This window comes from Papio anubis, chromosome X (assembly GCF_008728515.1).
Source record: "Papio anubis isolate 15944 chromosome X, Panubis1.0, whole genome shotgun sequence".
In the NCBI taxonomy this organism is placed as follows: Eukaryota; Metazoa; Chordata; class Mammalia; order Primates; family Cercopithecidae; genus Papio; species Papio anubis.
This window is the reverse complement of record NC_044996.1, coordinates 125,387,552-125,403,632: the sequence shown is the minus strand read 5'-3', so window position 1 is coordinate 125,403,632 and position 16,081 is coordinate 125,387,552. Positions and strand designations below refer to the sequence as shown.

The window sequence follows — 16,081 nt, the reverse complement described above, 5'->3', positions numbered from 1 at the left end:
CTCTTTCTATTCGCAATATTTTTCAATTTACATAATTGAGGATGAAAGGATTTTTGTGAAATTTATTTAAATTTTGCTTCAAGGTCAAATAATGATGAACTTGAGCTTTGGAGTTAGAGAGATCTGGGTTCAAATTCAGGCTCTGCAGTAACTTATTACTCTATGTGCTTGGGCAAGTTTTAATATCTTTACAAGCCTCTGTTTTCTCATCTGTAAATTGGATGTAGGAATAGTACTAACCAGCCAGGCGCAGTGGCTCACGCCTGTAATACCAGCACTTTGGGAGGCCAAAGTGGGCGAATCAGCTGAGGTCAGGAGTTCGACACCAGCCTGGCCAACATGGTGAAACCCCATCTCTGCTCAAAAATCCAAAAATTAGCCAGGCATGGTGGCAGGCACCTATAGTCCCAGCCACTTGGGAGACCGAGGCAGGAGAATCACTTGAACCCGGGAGGTGGAGGTTGCAGTGAGCCGAGATCGCGCCACTGCATTCCAGCCTGGGCAACAAGAGTGAAACTCCATCTCAAACAAACAAACAAACAAAAAGAACAGTACTCACCACATTAGATTGTTGCAGGAATTACATTGATATAATGCATTCAATTAGCAATTGTGCCTAGTACATGATAGTAGTTAGACTCTAAGAGTCTTGAACTCTAAATGTTTAAAAATCAAAAGTTTCTGTCAATTACCCAGTATAAAACCTCAAAGGAGAAAAAAAAAAAAAAAAAAACAGCTCAGGCTTCATTTCTCTACTGTAGGATAGTTCCCCCATCTGACTGATCATCTTAATCACTTGGAAGGAAGTGAGTCGTGTGGACATCTGGGGGAAATGTGTTCTAGGTAGAGAGAACAGCAAGGGCAAAGGCCCTGAGTGGGAGCATGCTTGGCATATTCAGGAAATAGCAGGAAGCCAGGTGCAGTGGCTTCCACCTGTAATCCCAGTGACTCAGGAGGCTGAGGTGGGAGGATTGAGCTTGATGCCAGGAGTTCGAGACCAGCCCGGGCAACATAGCGAGACCCACTCCCCATCTCTAAAAAAATAAACACATGAAAATAAAAAAAGCCAGGCTTGGTGGTTCACATCTATAGTCCCAGCTACTTGGGAGGCTGAGGCAGGAGGATCCTTAGAGCCCAGGAGTTTGAGGATGCAATGAGCTGTGATCATGCCACTGCATTTCAGCCTGGGCAACAGAGGGAGACCCCATGAAAGAAGGAAGGAAAGGAGGAAGAAGGGAAGGACATAAATGAAGGAAAGGAAAGAAGGAAGGAAGGAAGAAAAGAAAGAAAGAAGATCAGTGTGGCTAGAATGCATTGAACCAAGGGAAGAATTTGAAGAGATGAGATTGGAGAAGTAAGGAGGCCAGATCACTTGTAATCTTCAGTAGGTTTTTTTTTTTTTTTTTTTGGAGACGGAGTCTTGCTCTGTCGCCCAGGGCCCAGGCTGGAGTGCAGTGGCACGATCTTGGCTCACTGCAACCTCTGCCCCCTAGGTTCAAGTGATTCTCCTGCCTCAGCCTTCCTAAGTAACTGGGATTACAGGTGTGCACTACCACGCCTGGCTAATTTTTGTATTTTTATAGAGATGGGGTTTTGCCATGTTGGCCAGGCTGTTCTCGAACTCCTGACCTCAAGTGATCCACCTGCCTCGGCCTGCCAAAGGGATGGGATTACAGGTGTGAGCCACTGTGCCCGGCCTTTCAGTAGGTTTTTAAATAGATCATTTTGGTTTCTGTGTTAAGAACAGACTATAGGGGGCAAGGGTGGAAATGGAAACCACACAGGAGGCTACTGTAATAGTCCGAACGAAAGAGAGTTGTGGCTTGGATTACGGTATAAAGTTACTTTTTGGGATGTTGAGAATGTTCTAAAATTACATTATGATAATGGTTGTACAACTCTGTAAGTACTATACTAAAAGACATTAAATTGCAGGCACGGTGGCTCACGCCTGTAATCCCAGCATTTTGGGAGGCCCAGGCTGGCAGATCGCAAGGTCAGGAGTTTGAGACCAGCTTTGCCAATATGGTGAAACCCCGTCTCTACTAAAAAATACAAAAATTAGGCGGGCGTGGTGGCGTGCACCTGTATCGCTGGAACCCATGAGCTGAGATCGTGCCACTGCATTCCAGGCTGGGCAAGAGTTCAATGCTGTCTCAAAAAAAAGAAAAACAAAACAACACATTAAATTGTACACTTTTTTTTTGTTTTTTTGAGACAGAGTTTCACTCTTGTCTCCTAGGCAAGAGTGCAATGGCTCAATCTCAGCTCACTGCAACCTCCGCCTCCCAGATTCCAGGGATTCTCCTGCCTCAGTCTCATGAGTAGCTGGGATTATAGGCTCCTGCCACCATGCCCGGCTAATTTTTGTATTTTTAGTAGAGATGGGGTTTCGCCATGTTGGCCAGGCTAGTCTTGAACTCCTGAGCTCAGGTGATCCACCTGCCTCGGCCTCCCAAAGTGCTGAGATTACAGGCGTGAGCCACCGTACCTGGCCTAGATTGTACACTTTAAATGGTAAACTGTATGGCATATAAACTATGTCTCAATAAAACTGTTAAAAAAAAGAAATAGGAGATGGATCAAATGACAAATAAAAGAATTGACAAATGGTACTGAGGGTTTAGCTGAGATTAGAAAATATAAATTTGCAGTGGTATCAGTTTGCATAATTATATGGTTTTCAAAACCGCCATTGCAAAATTGTAACTGAGACAATGAGATCTGACCTAACCAACTCCATCTCCATCTTGTTTCTTTTTTTTTCTTTTTCTTTTTGTTTTTGAGACGGAGTCTCGCTCTGTCGCCCAGGCTGGAGTGCAGTGGCGAGATCTTGGCTCACTGCAACCTCTGCCTCCCAGGTTCACGCCATTCTCCTGCCTCAGCCTCCCGAGTAGCTGGGACTACAGGCGCCCGCCACCACTCCCGGCTACTTTTTTGTAGTTTTAGTAGAGACGAGGTTTCACCGTGTTAGCCAGGATAGTCTCGATCTCCTGACCTTGTGATCCACCCGCCTCAGCCTCCCAAAGTGCTGGGATTACAGGCGTGAGCCACCGTGCCCGGCCAACTCCATCTTGTTTCTAACCTCCACGCTGTCCTTGTTCATTCCTGGGTGTAGGCTGGACTAACTTTGGGAGAAACTTAGTTTACAGTTTAAAATGAAAATGATAACAGCCCTTTCCCAAAATGAATCTCCTTCTTGCCTGGGGACTAGACTGCCTTTGTAGGACTAACAAATTACCCAAAAGATTAGAAATTATGGTTTAGGAGTCATGCAGCTGGGGGCTACAAGATTTGGACTCTCCCCAAATTGCTCCTGGGGACAACATCGCCATCATAAAGCCTAAGATCAGTGCTTGATATATTTTGCAGACCCTGCACTTGACGGATCAGTTGGCACCACCCAGATCAATAAACTGGCTAATATGAGCTTGTGGCCCCCATCCAGGAACTGACTCATTGCAAGAGGACAGCTTCAGTCCCCTATGATTTCATCTCTGACCTGGCCAATCTGCACTCTTGACTCACTGCCCCCCACCCCACCCCAACCCACCAAATTATCCTTTAAAACTCTGATTCCTGAATGCACAGGGAAACTGATTGGAGTAATAATAAAACTCTAGTCACCTGTACAGGTGGCTCTGCGTGAATTACTCTTTCTCTATTGCAATTCTCCTGTCTTGATAAATTGGCTCTGTCTAGTCAGAGCAAGGTGAACCCATTGGGTGGTTACATTTCTTCCATACAATAGCTCACTGCATACAATCATTAACCAAAATGATCCAGGATTGGAGGTTTTTTTCTTTTTTTTTGCTCAGTGGGTGCAGAATAAGGGAAGGATATAAGGAAGTTGTGGGTGCTTCTGAAAGAGAAGTTCAGATTATCAACTATGGGGCCATGAGGTTCAGTCTTGATAGAGAAGGAAATAAAGACTGGGGACTGTGGGGGAAAACCCCAAAGGGATAAAATTCAAATTCCTTAATATGATTTATTATGCCTTTGATGATCTGGCTCCTGCTTATCTCTTGAGCCTCACATCTTGCTTCTTCTCTTACATTTTAAGTTCTAGTCATACAGAACTTTTAATTTTGAGTGCTTCTAATTCCGAATTTCTATACATTCTATTCTACCCTTCTCCCTTGCCCTTTTAGGTCTCAGATTAATGCTTGTTTCCTTAGAAGGTCTGCTCTAATCCCTAGGCAACCCTGCTACATATTCCTACAGCATCCTGCACTTCCTTTACCTAGCTTTTTTAGTGTGTCAATTCTATGAATTCAGGGTACATTAATATAAAGCTGCAGAAGCCTGACCATGGCCAAATACTGCTACTCTGTGTCATTCTGTCTGAGGAGCCAGGTGTTTCTATAATCATGGTAGGCAGACTAATGAACTTCAAAGATGTCCATGTCCAAATCCCTGGAATCTGTGAATGTGTTATCTCACGTGGCAACAGGGAACAAAAGTTGCAGATGCAATCAATGTTGCTAATCAGTTGACCTTGAGATGGAGAGATTATCCTAGATTCCCTGCGTAGGTGAAATCTAATCACATGAGTCCTTAAAAGTGGAAGAGGCAGAAGAGGAGAGGCAGAAAGATGCATGTGGAGAGGACTTGACCCACTGTTGCTGGTTTTGAAGATGAAGGAATGGGCCATAAGTCAAGGAATGGAGGCAGCCTTTAGAAACTGGAAGAGGCAAGGAAACAATTCTTCCCTACGGCCTCTGGAAAGGAACGCAGCAGCCCTGCTGACACCTTGATTTTAGCTCAGTGAGACCTGATCTCCAGAACTGTATGATAACAAATTCGTGTTAAGCCACTAAATTGTGGTAATTTGTTACAAAAATGGTAGAAAGCAAATACAGTTAACATTCCTACCTTGCCTCAGCATAATGCCAAGTAGACCTTGAAGGTTGCCATCTTATCTCAAGTACCTAAATCCAGGTGGATAGGCCCGAAACCAGCTGTTACGGGCTGAATTGTATCTTCCCCAAATCCTTATGTCGAAGTCCCAACCCCCAGTACGTGAGAAAGTAACAGTATTTGAAGATAAGGTCTTTAAAGAGGTGACTGAATTAAAATGAGGCTGTTAGAGTGGGGCTCTAATGCAACGTGACTGGTGTCCTTATAAAAAAAGGAACACCAAGGCTGCACATGCACAGAGGACCAACCATGTGAAGAGGCAGCAAGAGGGCACCCAACTGTAAGCCAGAGAGAGGTCTCTGAAGAACCCAACCCTATAAGCACCCTGGTCTTGGATTTCCAGCCTCCAGAACTATGAGAAAATAAATTTTGAATAAGTCACTCAATGTGTGGTATTTCATAATATGGAACTACTAAGAAATGTCAACTGGGCAAGAAAAGGCTAACTTCAGGCCTATATAACCCATTCCCTCTTTAGCAGGAATCAATGAACTCAACCCATTCCCTCTTTAGCAGGAATCAATGAACTCAATCAAATTTCCTCTAAAATATGCTGATATTTATTACCAGAGAGAAAATGTAAAGTCCTTATCTCTAAGATGCTTTTAGCAAGATATACTTGGTCTTTATAGATGGTTTATTGTAAAACTTGGGAATTGTGGATTCATGAGGCATGACTGGCTGGAGAATGAGGGCTCATTTAAACTGCATAATGAAGTATAAAAAGGAGATGTTGCAAAATCAAATGACTCCCTTTGTTTGAACAAGGTCTCCACATACAACGCTCAGAAAACTTGTCCATTTTGAATCCAAAGTGCACCGAGAGAGAAAAGGGCCATTTTTGGAGCTGGACTCTGTAACATTTTGGACTTCTCTAAAAAGAGTATCTCATCTGTGTCTGGTGATCATCCCATATCCTCTGATTCATTAAAGTTTGGTATTGGGTAAGAACTATGATTTATGTGTTTGACTTGACAAACCCTTTGAATGAAACAAGATTATGCATGGAAAAATTGTTTTGCACTTCTTAACTAAAATATTCCTGTTTTAAGTTCTATCAACCTAGTTTCAAAAATATCCTTTGGATAGAATTTCACATTATAAAGAGTTATATGATCAAAATAATCTGATAAAAGGGACAAACACGCATTGATTTGAAACTTTATTATATAAATTTTCATTTCTTTTAAAGATTACAAAACCTGTTCTATGACAGGAATACAAGCAATATTGTTCCAGGATTATTCATGGATACATCTGAAGAGCTTAGATTACACATTAATAGTATGATTTGAAAACTTCCCAGATTAGACTCTTAAGTAAAACAATTTAAAGTATTTAGTGATATTTGATCCTTTACAAGCATTTTATAATTATGGCAGCAATGCCAAGCATCTGATGCGATTTAACCACCAACGAAAGGTACAATACATAAGAATCCATGATATGGTATCTGGGCTTCTGGCATGCCTTACTAGAGAGAAACTAGTATAAAGGAAGATCATATATAATAGTAGAAAAATATTTGTGATTTTTTTCTTTTTTAAAAACTATTTAAGTAGGCACCCACCCCATTCCCACCCATGACCAAAAATGCAAAATAAGTACAACCCTTAGGTGTATACCTTCCCTTTTGCTTAGGGCAATAGTTAAGATAAACTAATATATGTATATGATTTTTAAGAGTTAAAAACTCATCACCCATAATCAGTAAGGATGCTAAGGAAGGCAATACCTTGAAGCTTTTTTTAAAATTAAAAAACAAAGCTTTAGATGGTAAACTACACTTACAGAAACACAAACCAAAATCTTTATGCCCTTGCTTTGTAGGTGAAAGTTCTATTTTAAATACTTCTTTGAAAAACTCAGTATACAGTTCATTCAGTACTATGGTGATAATAGGAGTAAAGATGTTCACTTCCATTGGACAATGAACTAATCTACTTAGAGAGGACTATTATAGCAACTCTCTTCTCATATATGTTTATATATACTCTACTCATGGTATGTGCTCTAAAGAGGTTTTATTGAGGTTTGTACCTCTGAACTTAAATCTCTACATTTTCCTTTCCACTAATCTCTATTCAAAATGTCATATACTTTGCTAGTTGCTCTGGGAGAAGTCATGGACACTTAAACAGCTTATCATGCAGTTCAAGATTATATGGCAAAATAATGAGGAAAGTGCCTTAAGAGGTAGGAAGTAGGCTCTCATCCCAACCCTTGGTATGCCCTGTTATGAAGTTAAAAAACTAGAATCAAAGTGGTAAATGTGAGGCTGATAGTAATACCAGGCTTTAGAAAATTAAGTTGACTTAGTTACTAGAATTCTTTGAGAACACTCAGTCACATTGGAACCAGTTGCAAATCACTTGATCACACAGAATACAGCAGTGTCAAAAACACATAAAGCACACTGTAGATACAAATTCTTCTTGGCCATCCATATTTGGGCATTATCATTCTGGAGATTCTTCATTGGAAAAAGTAGTTAAATGTGGCTCTGTTGAATACCACAGTCCCAAGAAAGTGAATTTCATTCCTTCATTAATTGGTCTCCACCAATGGTCACTTGGGGAGACCAGCAAAATGTAAGCAACCTGGGGTTGAAAAGAGGACTATTTTCATTAATTGAAAAAAAAAATACTGAGTTAAGTCAAGTTATCTGTGAATTAAGTAAGGCTCAAAGTATATATCCAGTTTAAAATTAGTTACACGGCATTGGGCCTTTCAGAGGGACACAACTCTAGGACTAGATTGAAACCTCCTGGTTTAAGCACCAAGGTCAGCCATGGAATCCATCATATTCGTTAATCTGAGAAAACAGACCTTTTCTGAACCTTTACATTCCTGAGCTATCTATCCTAATGCCTTAATAAGTTTCAATGTTCCATCAATCATAAGATAGAATTTTCTTTATAAAATATAGTAAAGCAAACTGAAAAATTATAGGTCATTTTTAAAGGCCAGGAAGTAGAGAATATCAAAGCCATGTTGAGATGTGTATTGCTGGCCTCCATGGTGATTAAGCGCATCCATAGCAAGGGCTGCAAATCTTGAATGCTTTTCTGCTCTCATCCTAGGTTGGGCTTACCTGAGTCCCTTTTCTGCTGAATACATTCTGCCCTCTCTTGAAGCCTTTGCACCCACCTACCCTCTGTTCAAATCCTTCCTGGGCTGAAGGTGCAGGGCACAGTTAACGGGACAGCCCCACCTCCCATGATGTCCCCTGGCCCCAATAGCAGTCACTTCTTGAAAAGAGATGGGAAATGGTTGACCCAAACCCACTTTTTGGAGTGCACTGCATATGAAATGTGGCAACTCTACAGCATACACACCACACCTTCTCTCCAGACAATCATAACTGACTTTTCACACACACAAGCTTCATAGCATCTCAACTTTGGGCCTTGTCAAAATTATTACATTTTTGGACTTTTGGGGTTGCTTGTGAATCAATGCATCCATATCAGATCTGTTCAAGTTGGGGGTCTGTTGCATTAGAAATAAGACACCTCTATAAACCAGAAAAAGCTGAAATGATTTATAAAAAACAAAAATTAAAAAAGGATGAAAAACTTACCTTCATTTAACATCATCACTTCAAAGGGAAGATACAAAACACATGGTAGTGTAATTCATACTTTCCAGTATGTGCTTGACAAGCTTAAATTCAATCTCTCATTTTGTAAAAGAGGCCTGATAGTTTAGTTTCTTCTTTCACAATGAAATATCTTTAAGACTGGACTGATACCTTCTGGGAGAAGCCTCAGTAATTGGCAGCACTAATTGGTGAAAGGCAGAAGCCTTTAGGGGCCTCAATACCACACCTGTAGGGGCCTGAAGAATTGACGTTGAGAAATTAATGGAAAAGTTAACCCAATACAAGCACTATATTTAGAGCACATTGTTGGCCAAGTTTTTCCACTGTATGTCAAAAGCAATGGAAGGGACTAACAGGACCACAGATGAAATAAATTTAGGTAGAAAGCCTTCCATTTTGTGAACATATAACTTGCTTTTCTCCAATAAAATTGGCTGCTTGACTAGGCAAAGAAGGCAATTATCTTCGAAAGAAATAAAAGTTGGCATCATATACCAGTAGAGGACTGCCCAAGAAATATGTAGTTTTTGAACTCAGCTACTGGTTGGTGATCATATGAAGGAAAGGCAGCATGGTGTTATGAGGGGGGAAAAAAATCAAAATGGGGAGAAATTAAGGATTCTAGACTTTGATATGTGTCTTAGGTTCTCTACATGCAATATGAGAAAGTTGGATCGGGTAATTTGTAAGGATTTATGTGTTTACTTCTAATTCTAAAAGACTATGATGGACAATACTCCTAAGCAATTATGGAGTAGCATCAGTGTAAAAAATCTGAAAATATCTTTTTCTGCTCAGAATGACATTAACATTTTAAAAGTGACAATAATTTGAGATGACCATAGTTTGAAACACTGAATAGAGGAGGGGAAAAAAGCTCCCTTTCCAGGCAATGGAAAGCAGCTTTTAATAGTTAGCATCCATATATTCAAGAACTTGAAAATACTTTCTCTATGTAGATATTCTGATATCCCTCCTATACATTATTTCATTTAGAAGCTAAACTTACATTTGATTTCTATGCAGTAATCTTTTTTGTGTCACTTGGGCAAAATAAATGTTATAGATTTCCCCTTTCTCTTTAATTGCATAGAGGAGAAATCAAGGAATGACAAGTGGATTTCAGGACATTTAGATAAACCACACTCTCTTGGCTTTGTACTCTTAGGGGAAAATTTAAAGCTTCTGTGGCAGGAAAAAAGGCTTCTGATATAAATGGCTTATTACATGATGACAAGAAAAATCCATGAGTACATTCTTTTCTTTTTTTTTTCTTCTTCTTGAGACAGACTCTCACTCTGTCGCCCAGGCTGGAGTGCAATGGCGTGATCTTAGCTCACTGCAACCACCACTTCCCAGGTTCAAGTGATTCTCCTGCATCAGCCTCCTGAGTAGCTAGGATTACAGGCACGTGCCACCATGCCCAGCTAATTTTTGTATTTTTTAGTAGAGATGGGGTTTTGCCATGTTGGCTGGCTGGTCTCGAACTCCTGACCTCAGGTGATCCACCTGCCTCGGCCTCCCAAAGTACTGGGATTACAGGCATGAGTCAATGCACCTGGCCCGTATGGGTACATTCTTGATGAGGTAAGTCAAATCACTTTTTTCTTGCTCATATGTCTTTTACATTACATACTGATGTATGCTAAGCAGCTTGGCAAAGACACAGGTAATAATGGGGACTGAAGTTTCTTTCGTCAAATACAGTTGTGGAAACTACCAAATTAGATGCAGATAATGAATACTGCAATCTAAGCAGGCCCAGTGGCCATTATGAAAACTGATCATTCCTGAAGTCAAAGGAAATGGTATGTGGCTATAAATTATCATGAGGGATTCAGAAAATACTTAATGCTGTTCACTTAGCCTGCCCTACCTATAATTTTAGGTTATAACAGATACTGTTTGATCAATAATGTTTTATTCCCTAAAATAAGAAAGTTTAAATCCAATTTCATATAGAGGCCTTTGGCCTTTATTACATTTAAATTAGTGTTTAATATAGAATATCTATTTAAACATGAAATATCCAATAGGACTTCAATTACCTGTCGCTAAATTTTCCTTCACCAATCTCCTTACCATGACTCTTAAAGGGCTTTGATGTATATTGGCAAAATCCCAGATGATATGCCAAATTCTAAGTATGGATGCTATGTAAGATTAGAAGTACAAGGACTACTTCCTTAATTAAGGAAAAAAGAACTCTAAGGAGTTGCAAAGTATATGGACTAACTTCACAGGTGTATTCTTGATTTCATGCCACACACATATAACTTTCTCTACCATAACAGCTCTCTAGGTTAGTCTGACAGAGCACCTGACTTTAAGAAACAAACAAATGAATGAACCAGTGAAACAGACATGGGGAAAGATATGTACATTTTGGAAGTATTACATTCAACAGCTGTTCCACAATCTGGCCATTTTTAGGGCTGTCCAACAATACTGTTAATCCAGGTGAACTATTTAACCAGATTTAATAGTCAATTGATTAATAATAGATTCCAAGTTAAACAAGGCATGTATACATTAAAGAAAGCAGTACAGAAATGTACTGTATATGAACTGTTTACAAAAACATACAAAATGTTGGATGGCACAAGGGATACAGTGCTAATATAAACGGATTGTTTAAGCTAAGTGCTTAACATAAACTGTCCATCCCTATAACTAACAAAGAATATTTAAGGGACATGAAATATTTCCTATAAAAATAATGCTATATGGTGTACTTTATTCAGTGTATTTTTAGGTGGTATTCATATGTTCATCATTTTTCTCATTGATTCAGTGACTGTATCTTCATCATGTTTCCATTTTCATTTCTTCCGAAGCTCCAGGAAAATCTAACTTGCTAACAATCATTTAAAGCGAGAAGAGACGAAAGCAGGAGCAGCAGCAGGAACAGCAGCATTATGGGTACCAGCTGGGACAGTGTGTGCTTGCAGGTGTCTCTCAGATATGTGCTACCTGTCGCCAGAACTTGTGCTATCAGCTTACACCATGGTACCAAATATCTCACTGAGGTCACTTCACAGGGCTGTTGAGGTGATTTTTTTAATACCTCTCCGCTGAGCAAGAGTAGAGCGGCCTACTGGTTCCAAAACTGGTGACTGATTACGGTTCAAAGCAGAATATGTAGCTGCCATGGCACCCTGAACAAAGGAAATAAAGGTAATAACAAAAATGACAATGGATAGTCACACGTACACAAATACAAAATGAAGTTTTTTCATATGCAAATGTATACAGATTTTATTTGGTTCATAATGAAAATAACCACATTGGTCAAATCCACTGATTTAACCAAAACTGTAGAGGCCAACGTGGAGGTTAAAATTATGTATGAGAGAGAACAAAGATAGCCTCATAACAGGTAGTCCTCAAGACTATTCAACATTTTTTCCCTTTGCATTCCTTTAATGCATAAAGGCACTAAAGAGACAGGAAGGCATGCTCTTTAAGTTGGGAAATCCATAAGCTTAATCTGTCCTTATTGATAGTGAATACCTACTTATGTAGACTGAGAGGAACTCAAAAGTCACTCTTAAACTAGTTTTATTACTAATATATTGACATGCCTTGAGCTTTTCTAAGTCACCCACTGTAAGAGAATCTCACAACAGAACTGGATGCAGGATGAAAGAGAAAGGTGCTGGGGGCATGGACAGGGCTTCTTTAAGTATCTCCTGGAGGACATGTGGAAAACAGTGACTATATGGGGCTGCTCACCTTTACTAGATGTGGTGCATCCTGTCTGTTTAGTTGGTATTGTGGCAGTTGGTCCCAGTGGACGATCCAAGGATGTCTGAGCACAAGAGCAGCAGTCAGTCTCTGATGAGGGTCTACATGAAGCATCTTTGACACCAGGTCCTGTAATGGGAATAATAATAAAACAAGCTTAAACCTTTTGTTTTGCTTCTTTTTCTATGGCTCTTGATACTAATGAACATTCTTCCTTAGCTTCTATGATACTGCTTTTTCTGGTAGCAGCCCTTTGGTCAACATGGTAATTTGGGGAAAAAAAAATCAGTCTCCGTTTTTTCCCTGCTAAATAACAGTAATTTGGTACATCACAAACGGTCAATTTAGCATGTTTTATGTATCTTTAATACTCTGGCTCTTTTTTCCTTCAGATTTTCTGAGTTTCCTACATTTTTGTAGGTTTATTTATTTATTGAAACAGGGTCTCGTTCTGTCACCCAGGCTGGAGTGCAGTGGCATGAAATCGGCTCACTGCAACCTCTGTCTCCTGGGCTCAAGTGATCCTCCCACCTCAGCCTCCCAAGGAGCTGGGACTACAGGTGTGTGCCACCATGCCTGGCTAACTTTTATGTTTTTAGTAGAGACGGAGTTTCACCATGTTGCCCAGGTTGGTCTCCAACTCCTGGATGCAAGTGTTACTCCCGCTTCAGCCTCTCAAGGTGCTAGGATTACAGATGTGAACCACCATGCCTGGCCAGTTTATTTTTAAGTACTATTCAGTTACTTTGATTTTTTTTTTTTTTTTGGTGCAGCTGGTAATACCGAAAAACAACATGAATGTCCACTAATAGGAATTTAATTGGAGGGCTCTAAATGCCCCCTGAAAAGATTATAGTATTTTTTTTCCTACTTCAAAAGCAACTCATGCGCATTAGAGAATAATCAGAAAATACTGGAAAGTGAAAGCACATGAGGAACAGTTCCACAGTACCACTCTTCCAGACACAGTCACTGTTAGCACTGCATAGCTATCTAAATGCCATTCCTATGCATGGAATGTAGATGCATATAATTGCTACATGGGTTTTACACTTTTCAAAATAACACCACTGTCATTTATAAAAGCCACCATTTCTTAAATTTTTCATTCAAAATACATTTGTTAAGTATCCATTAAAGTCCAGGCATTCATTCTGCTAGGCACTGGGTAGTTAGCAGTGAACAACACGGAAATGAAGTCTAGACAACATAGTGAGGCCCTGTCTCTACAATTTTTTTTTTTTTTTTTTTAAAGCTGAGTGTGGTGGCATATGCCTGAGGTCCCAGCTATTTGGGAGGCTGAGGCGGGAGGATCATTTGAGCCCAGGAGGTCATGGCTGCAGTGAGCCATGATTGAACCACTGTACTCTAGCCTGGGCAACAACGCGAGACCCTGTCTCAAAAAAAAAAAAAAAAAAAAAAAGACAAAATGAACTCTGACTTCATGAAGTTTTCAGTTCAGTGAAAGAGAGCTAAAGAATCAATAACCACAAAGCAAGTAAGTTATTTGACAGGATGAATAGACACCAGGTGCAGCTAGAGGGACCTGTACTGTGCGAGGTGGCTTAAAAGGGACTTTTTAAGAGGAAGATAAGACCTGTAGGATAAGCAGGAGCTAGATTAGAGAAAGGAGGAAACACTGCCTCAGATAGAGTAAAGAATGGAGAGTGAGTTTGGAGGAACACTCTCAGGTGAAAGAGATGTCACAGTTAAGGAACTGGCAGCAGTACAATTGTGGCTACAGCATAAATTTACTGTGAAGGAGAATGTGGCAGTGGATAAAGTGGGAGAGGTGAGAAGGGACCAGACCAGGAAAGTCCCTGTAAGCCATATTTGCAAATGTGAACTTACTTGCTGGTAATAAAGTGTTTAAAGTTAGGGAGTGATGTGGTTAAGTAGAAAGATCACACTCACTGAGTGTGGAGGAAAATGGACTGGTGAAAGATGACAACTTCAGGGAGGTGTATGAAACAGAGAGAATTGGGCTGGGCGTGGTGGCTCATGCCTGTAATCCCAGCACTTTGGGAGGCCAAAGTGGGAGGATTACTTGAGCCCAGGAGTTCAAGACCAGCCTGGGCAATGTAGTGGGATTCCATCTCTACAAAAAATTTAAAAATTAGCTGGGAGTGGTGGCGCATGCCTGTAGTCCCAGTTGTTCAGGAGGCTGAGGTGGGAGGATAGCGAGAGTCCAGAAGTTTGAGGTTGCAGTGAGCTGTGATTGTACCACTGCAACTCTAGCCTGGGCAACACAGTGAGACTCTGTCTCAAAAAAAAAAAAAAAAAGAAAAGAAAAGAAAAGAAAAGAAAAGAAAAAGTTAAAAAGGAGAGAAAAATGGAGGTATTTAGGATAAAGAACTGACAGAATCTGGTGGTTAACTAGATCTTGGGAATTGGGGTGATGTTGTCCCAGGTACTCCTCTGCTATGAAACATTTATGGTTTCTTACTTTTAGTTACTAACTGCTAAGAACAGGGATACGCAATTGAATAGAACTGGAAATAAAAAAATTAGGAACCTCCCTTTTGCAATTCTGAAAGTAGGCAAAAGTGCTTAAAATTGCATAAAGCTTGCAAAACTGTCCAGGGGTACCAAAAAACTCAAATTATAATTTTAATCAAATCTATAAGTTAATGAACTTTGGCAAACTTACTTCAAACTACTTCTCTTACTACAGCCCCTTTAATGGCTACTCCTCCTACGCTTTCTCTTTAAGCGATGCTCTCCAGAATTCCTTCCTTGGCTCTCTTACCACTCTGCTCAGATAATCTCATTCATATTCATGGCTTTAGCTACTATGGATGATGACAACTCTTAACTTTTAAGTTTCACCCCAGACTTCTCTTTTAAGACCTATAACCATATAGACAGTTGCCTGATGGACATACATCTCTTAATTTATAATGTCCAAATCTGCAACCACCACTCCTCTCAAAACTACTTCTTTTGTATTCTACAAATCAGTGAAGGATACCACCCCTCATCCATCTGCCCAAGGTAGAAATGGGGACTACATACATTACAACTGCTTCTCTCTGATTACTTATGTATAATAAACCATCAAGTCTATTTTGCCTCCTCAATTTCTCTTCCATTTGGTTCAAATTCCATCACAACTGCTCTAGTATAGGTCCTCATCATTCATGACCTGAAATATTGCAAAACCTTACAAGTACTGTCCCTAATATTAGGTCAGTGAGGACTGAATGAAACAACACAGGTAAAAGTGTTAGCATAGTCCTTGGCACATAAATGCTCAGTAAATGCCAGCTGTGGTCTTCTTGTTCTCAAAGCCACGTTTGACCCACATGACTGACAACATTCACATATGCAACTTGCTCTTGAGGGGATACACCCAGATTGATAGAGCCCTCCCTTCTATCTTGTGGCTAATCATGGAATTATATCATGCTTGTAATCACAAGTCTTAACTGTACATATTAGCAACAGTTACTAGTAATAACATGGAATCTATATGTCAGGTTGTGAGTTGGATACAATTTTTTGTGCTCTGTGTCTCCATTCTCACCTGCCCTTCCTCTCTCACCAAAAAAAGCATACCAGGATGTAAGTGAATAAAGAAAATCACAGTGATAACCTCAACTTGCTTTAACTTACTAAAAAATCAATTAATGTGTAAGCTCTGATATTTTATTATTGGTAACATTACTTAATATACCTCACAACCTATCATGACAAAGTTCATGGTGGACTCCATAGCTAAGAATTACTGCTTCACAGAATGCACTTTAAAAAGGAAAATCTGATCACTGCACTGCTTAATATGTGTTTTAACAGCTCCACAATACCCAG

At 40.0% G+C, this 16,081-nt stretch overlaps 1 protein-coding gene across 11 annotated transcripts in view; it reads right to left on the bottom strand.

Moving 5' to 3' along the window:
* Nucleotides 1–6,069: 6,069 nt before the first annotated feature.
* The window catches only part of RPS6KA3 (ribosomal protein S6 kinase A3), a 115,902-nt gene continuing 105,890 nt past the window's right edge, over nucleotides 6,070–16,081 (bottom strand). For all 11 annotated transcript variants that reach the window (XM_009197320.2, XM_003917483.4, XM_009197324.3 and 8 more), the window contains 2 exons: nucleotides 12,260–12,400; nucleotides 6,070–11,682 (listed from right to left, as the gene is read on the bottom strand). In XM_009197320.2, the coding sequence (XP_009195584.1) occupies nucleotides 11,560–11,682; nucleotides 12,260–12,400 (264 nt within the window). In that variant the 3' untranslated portion in view covers nucleotides 6,070–11,559. The remainder of the gene's footprint in view (nucleotides 11,683–12,259; nucleotides 12,401–16,081) is intronic.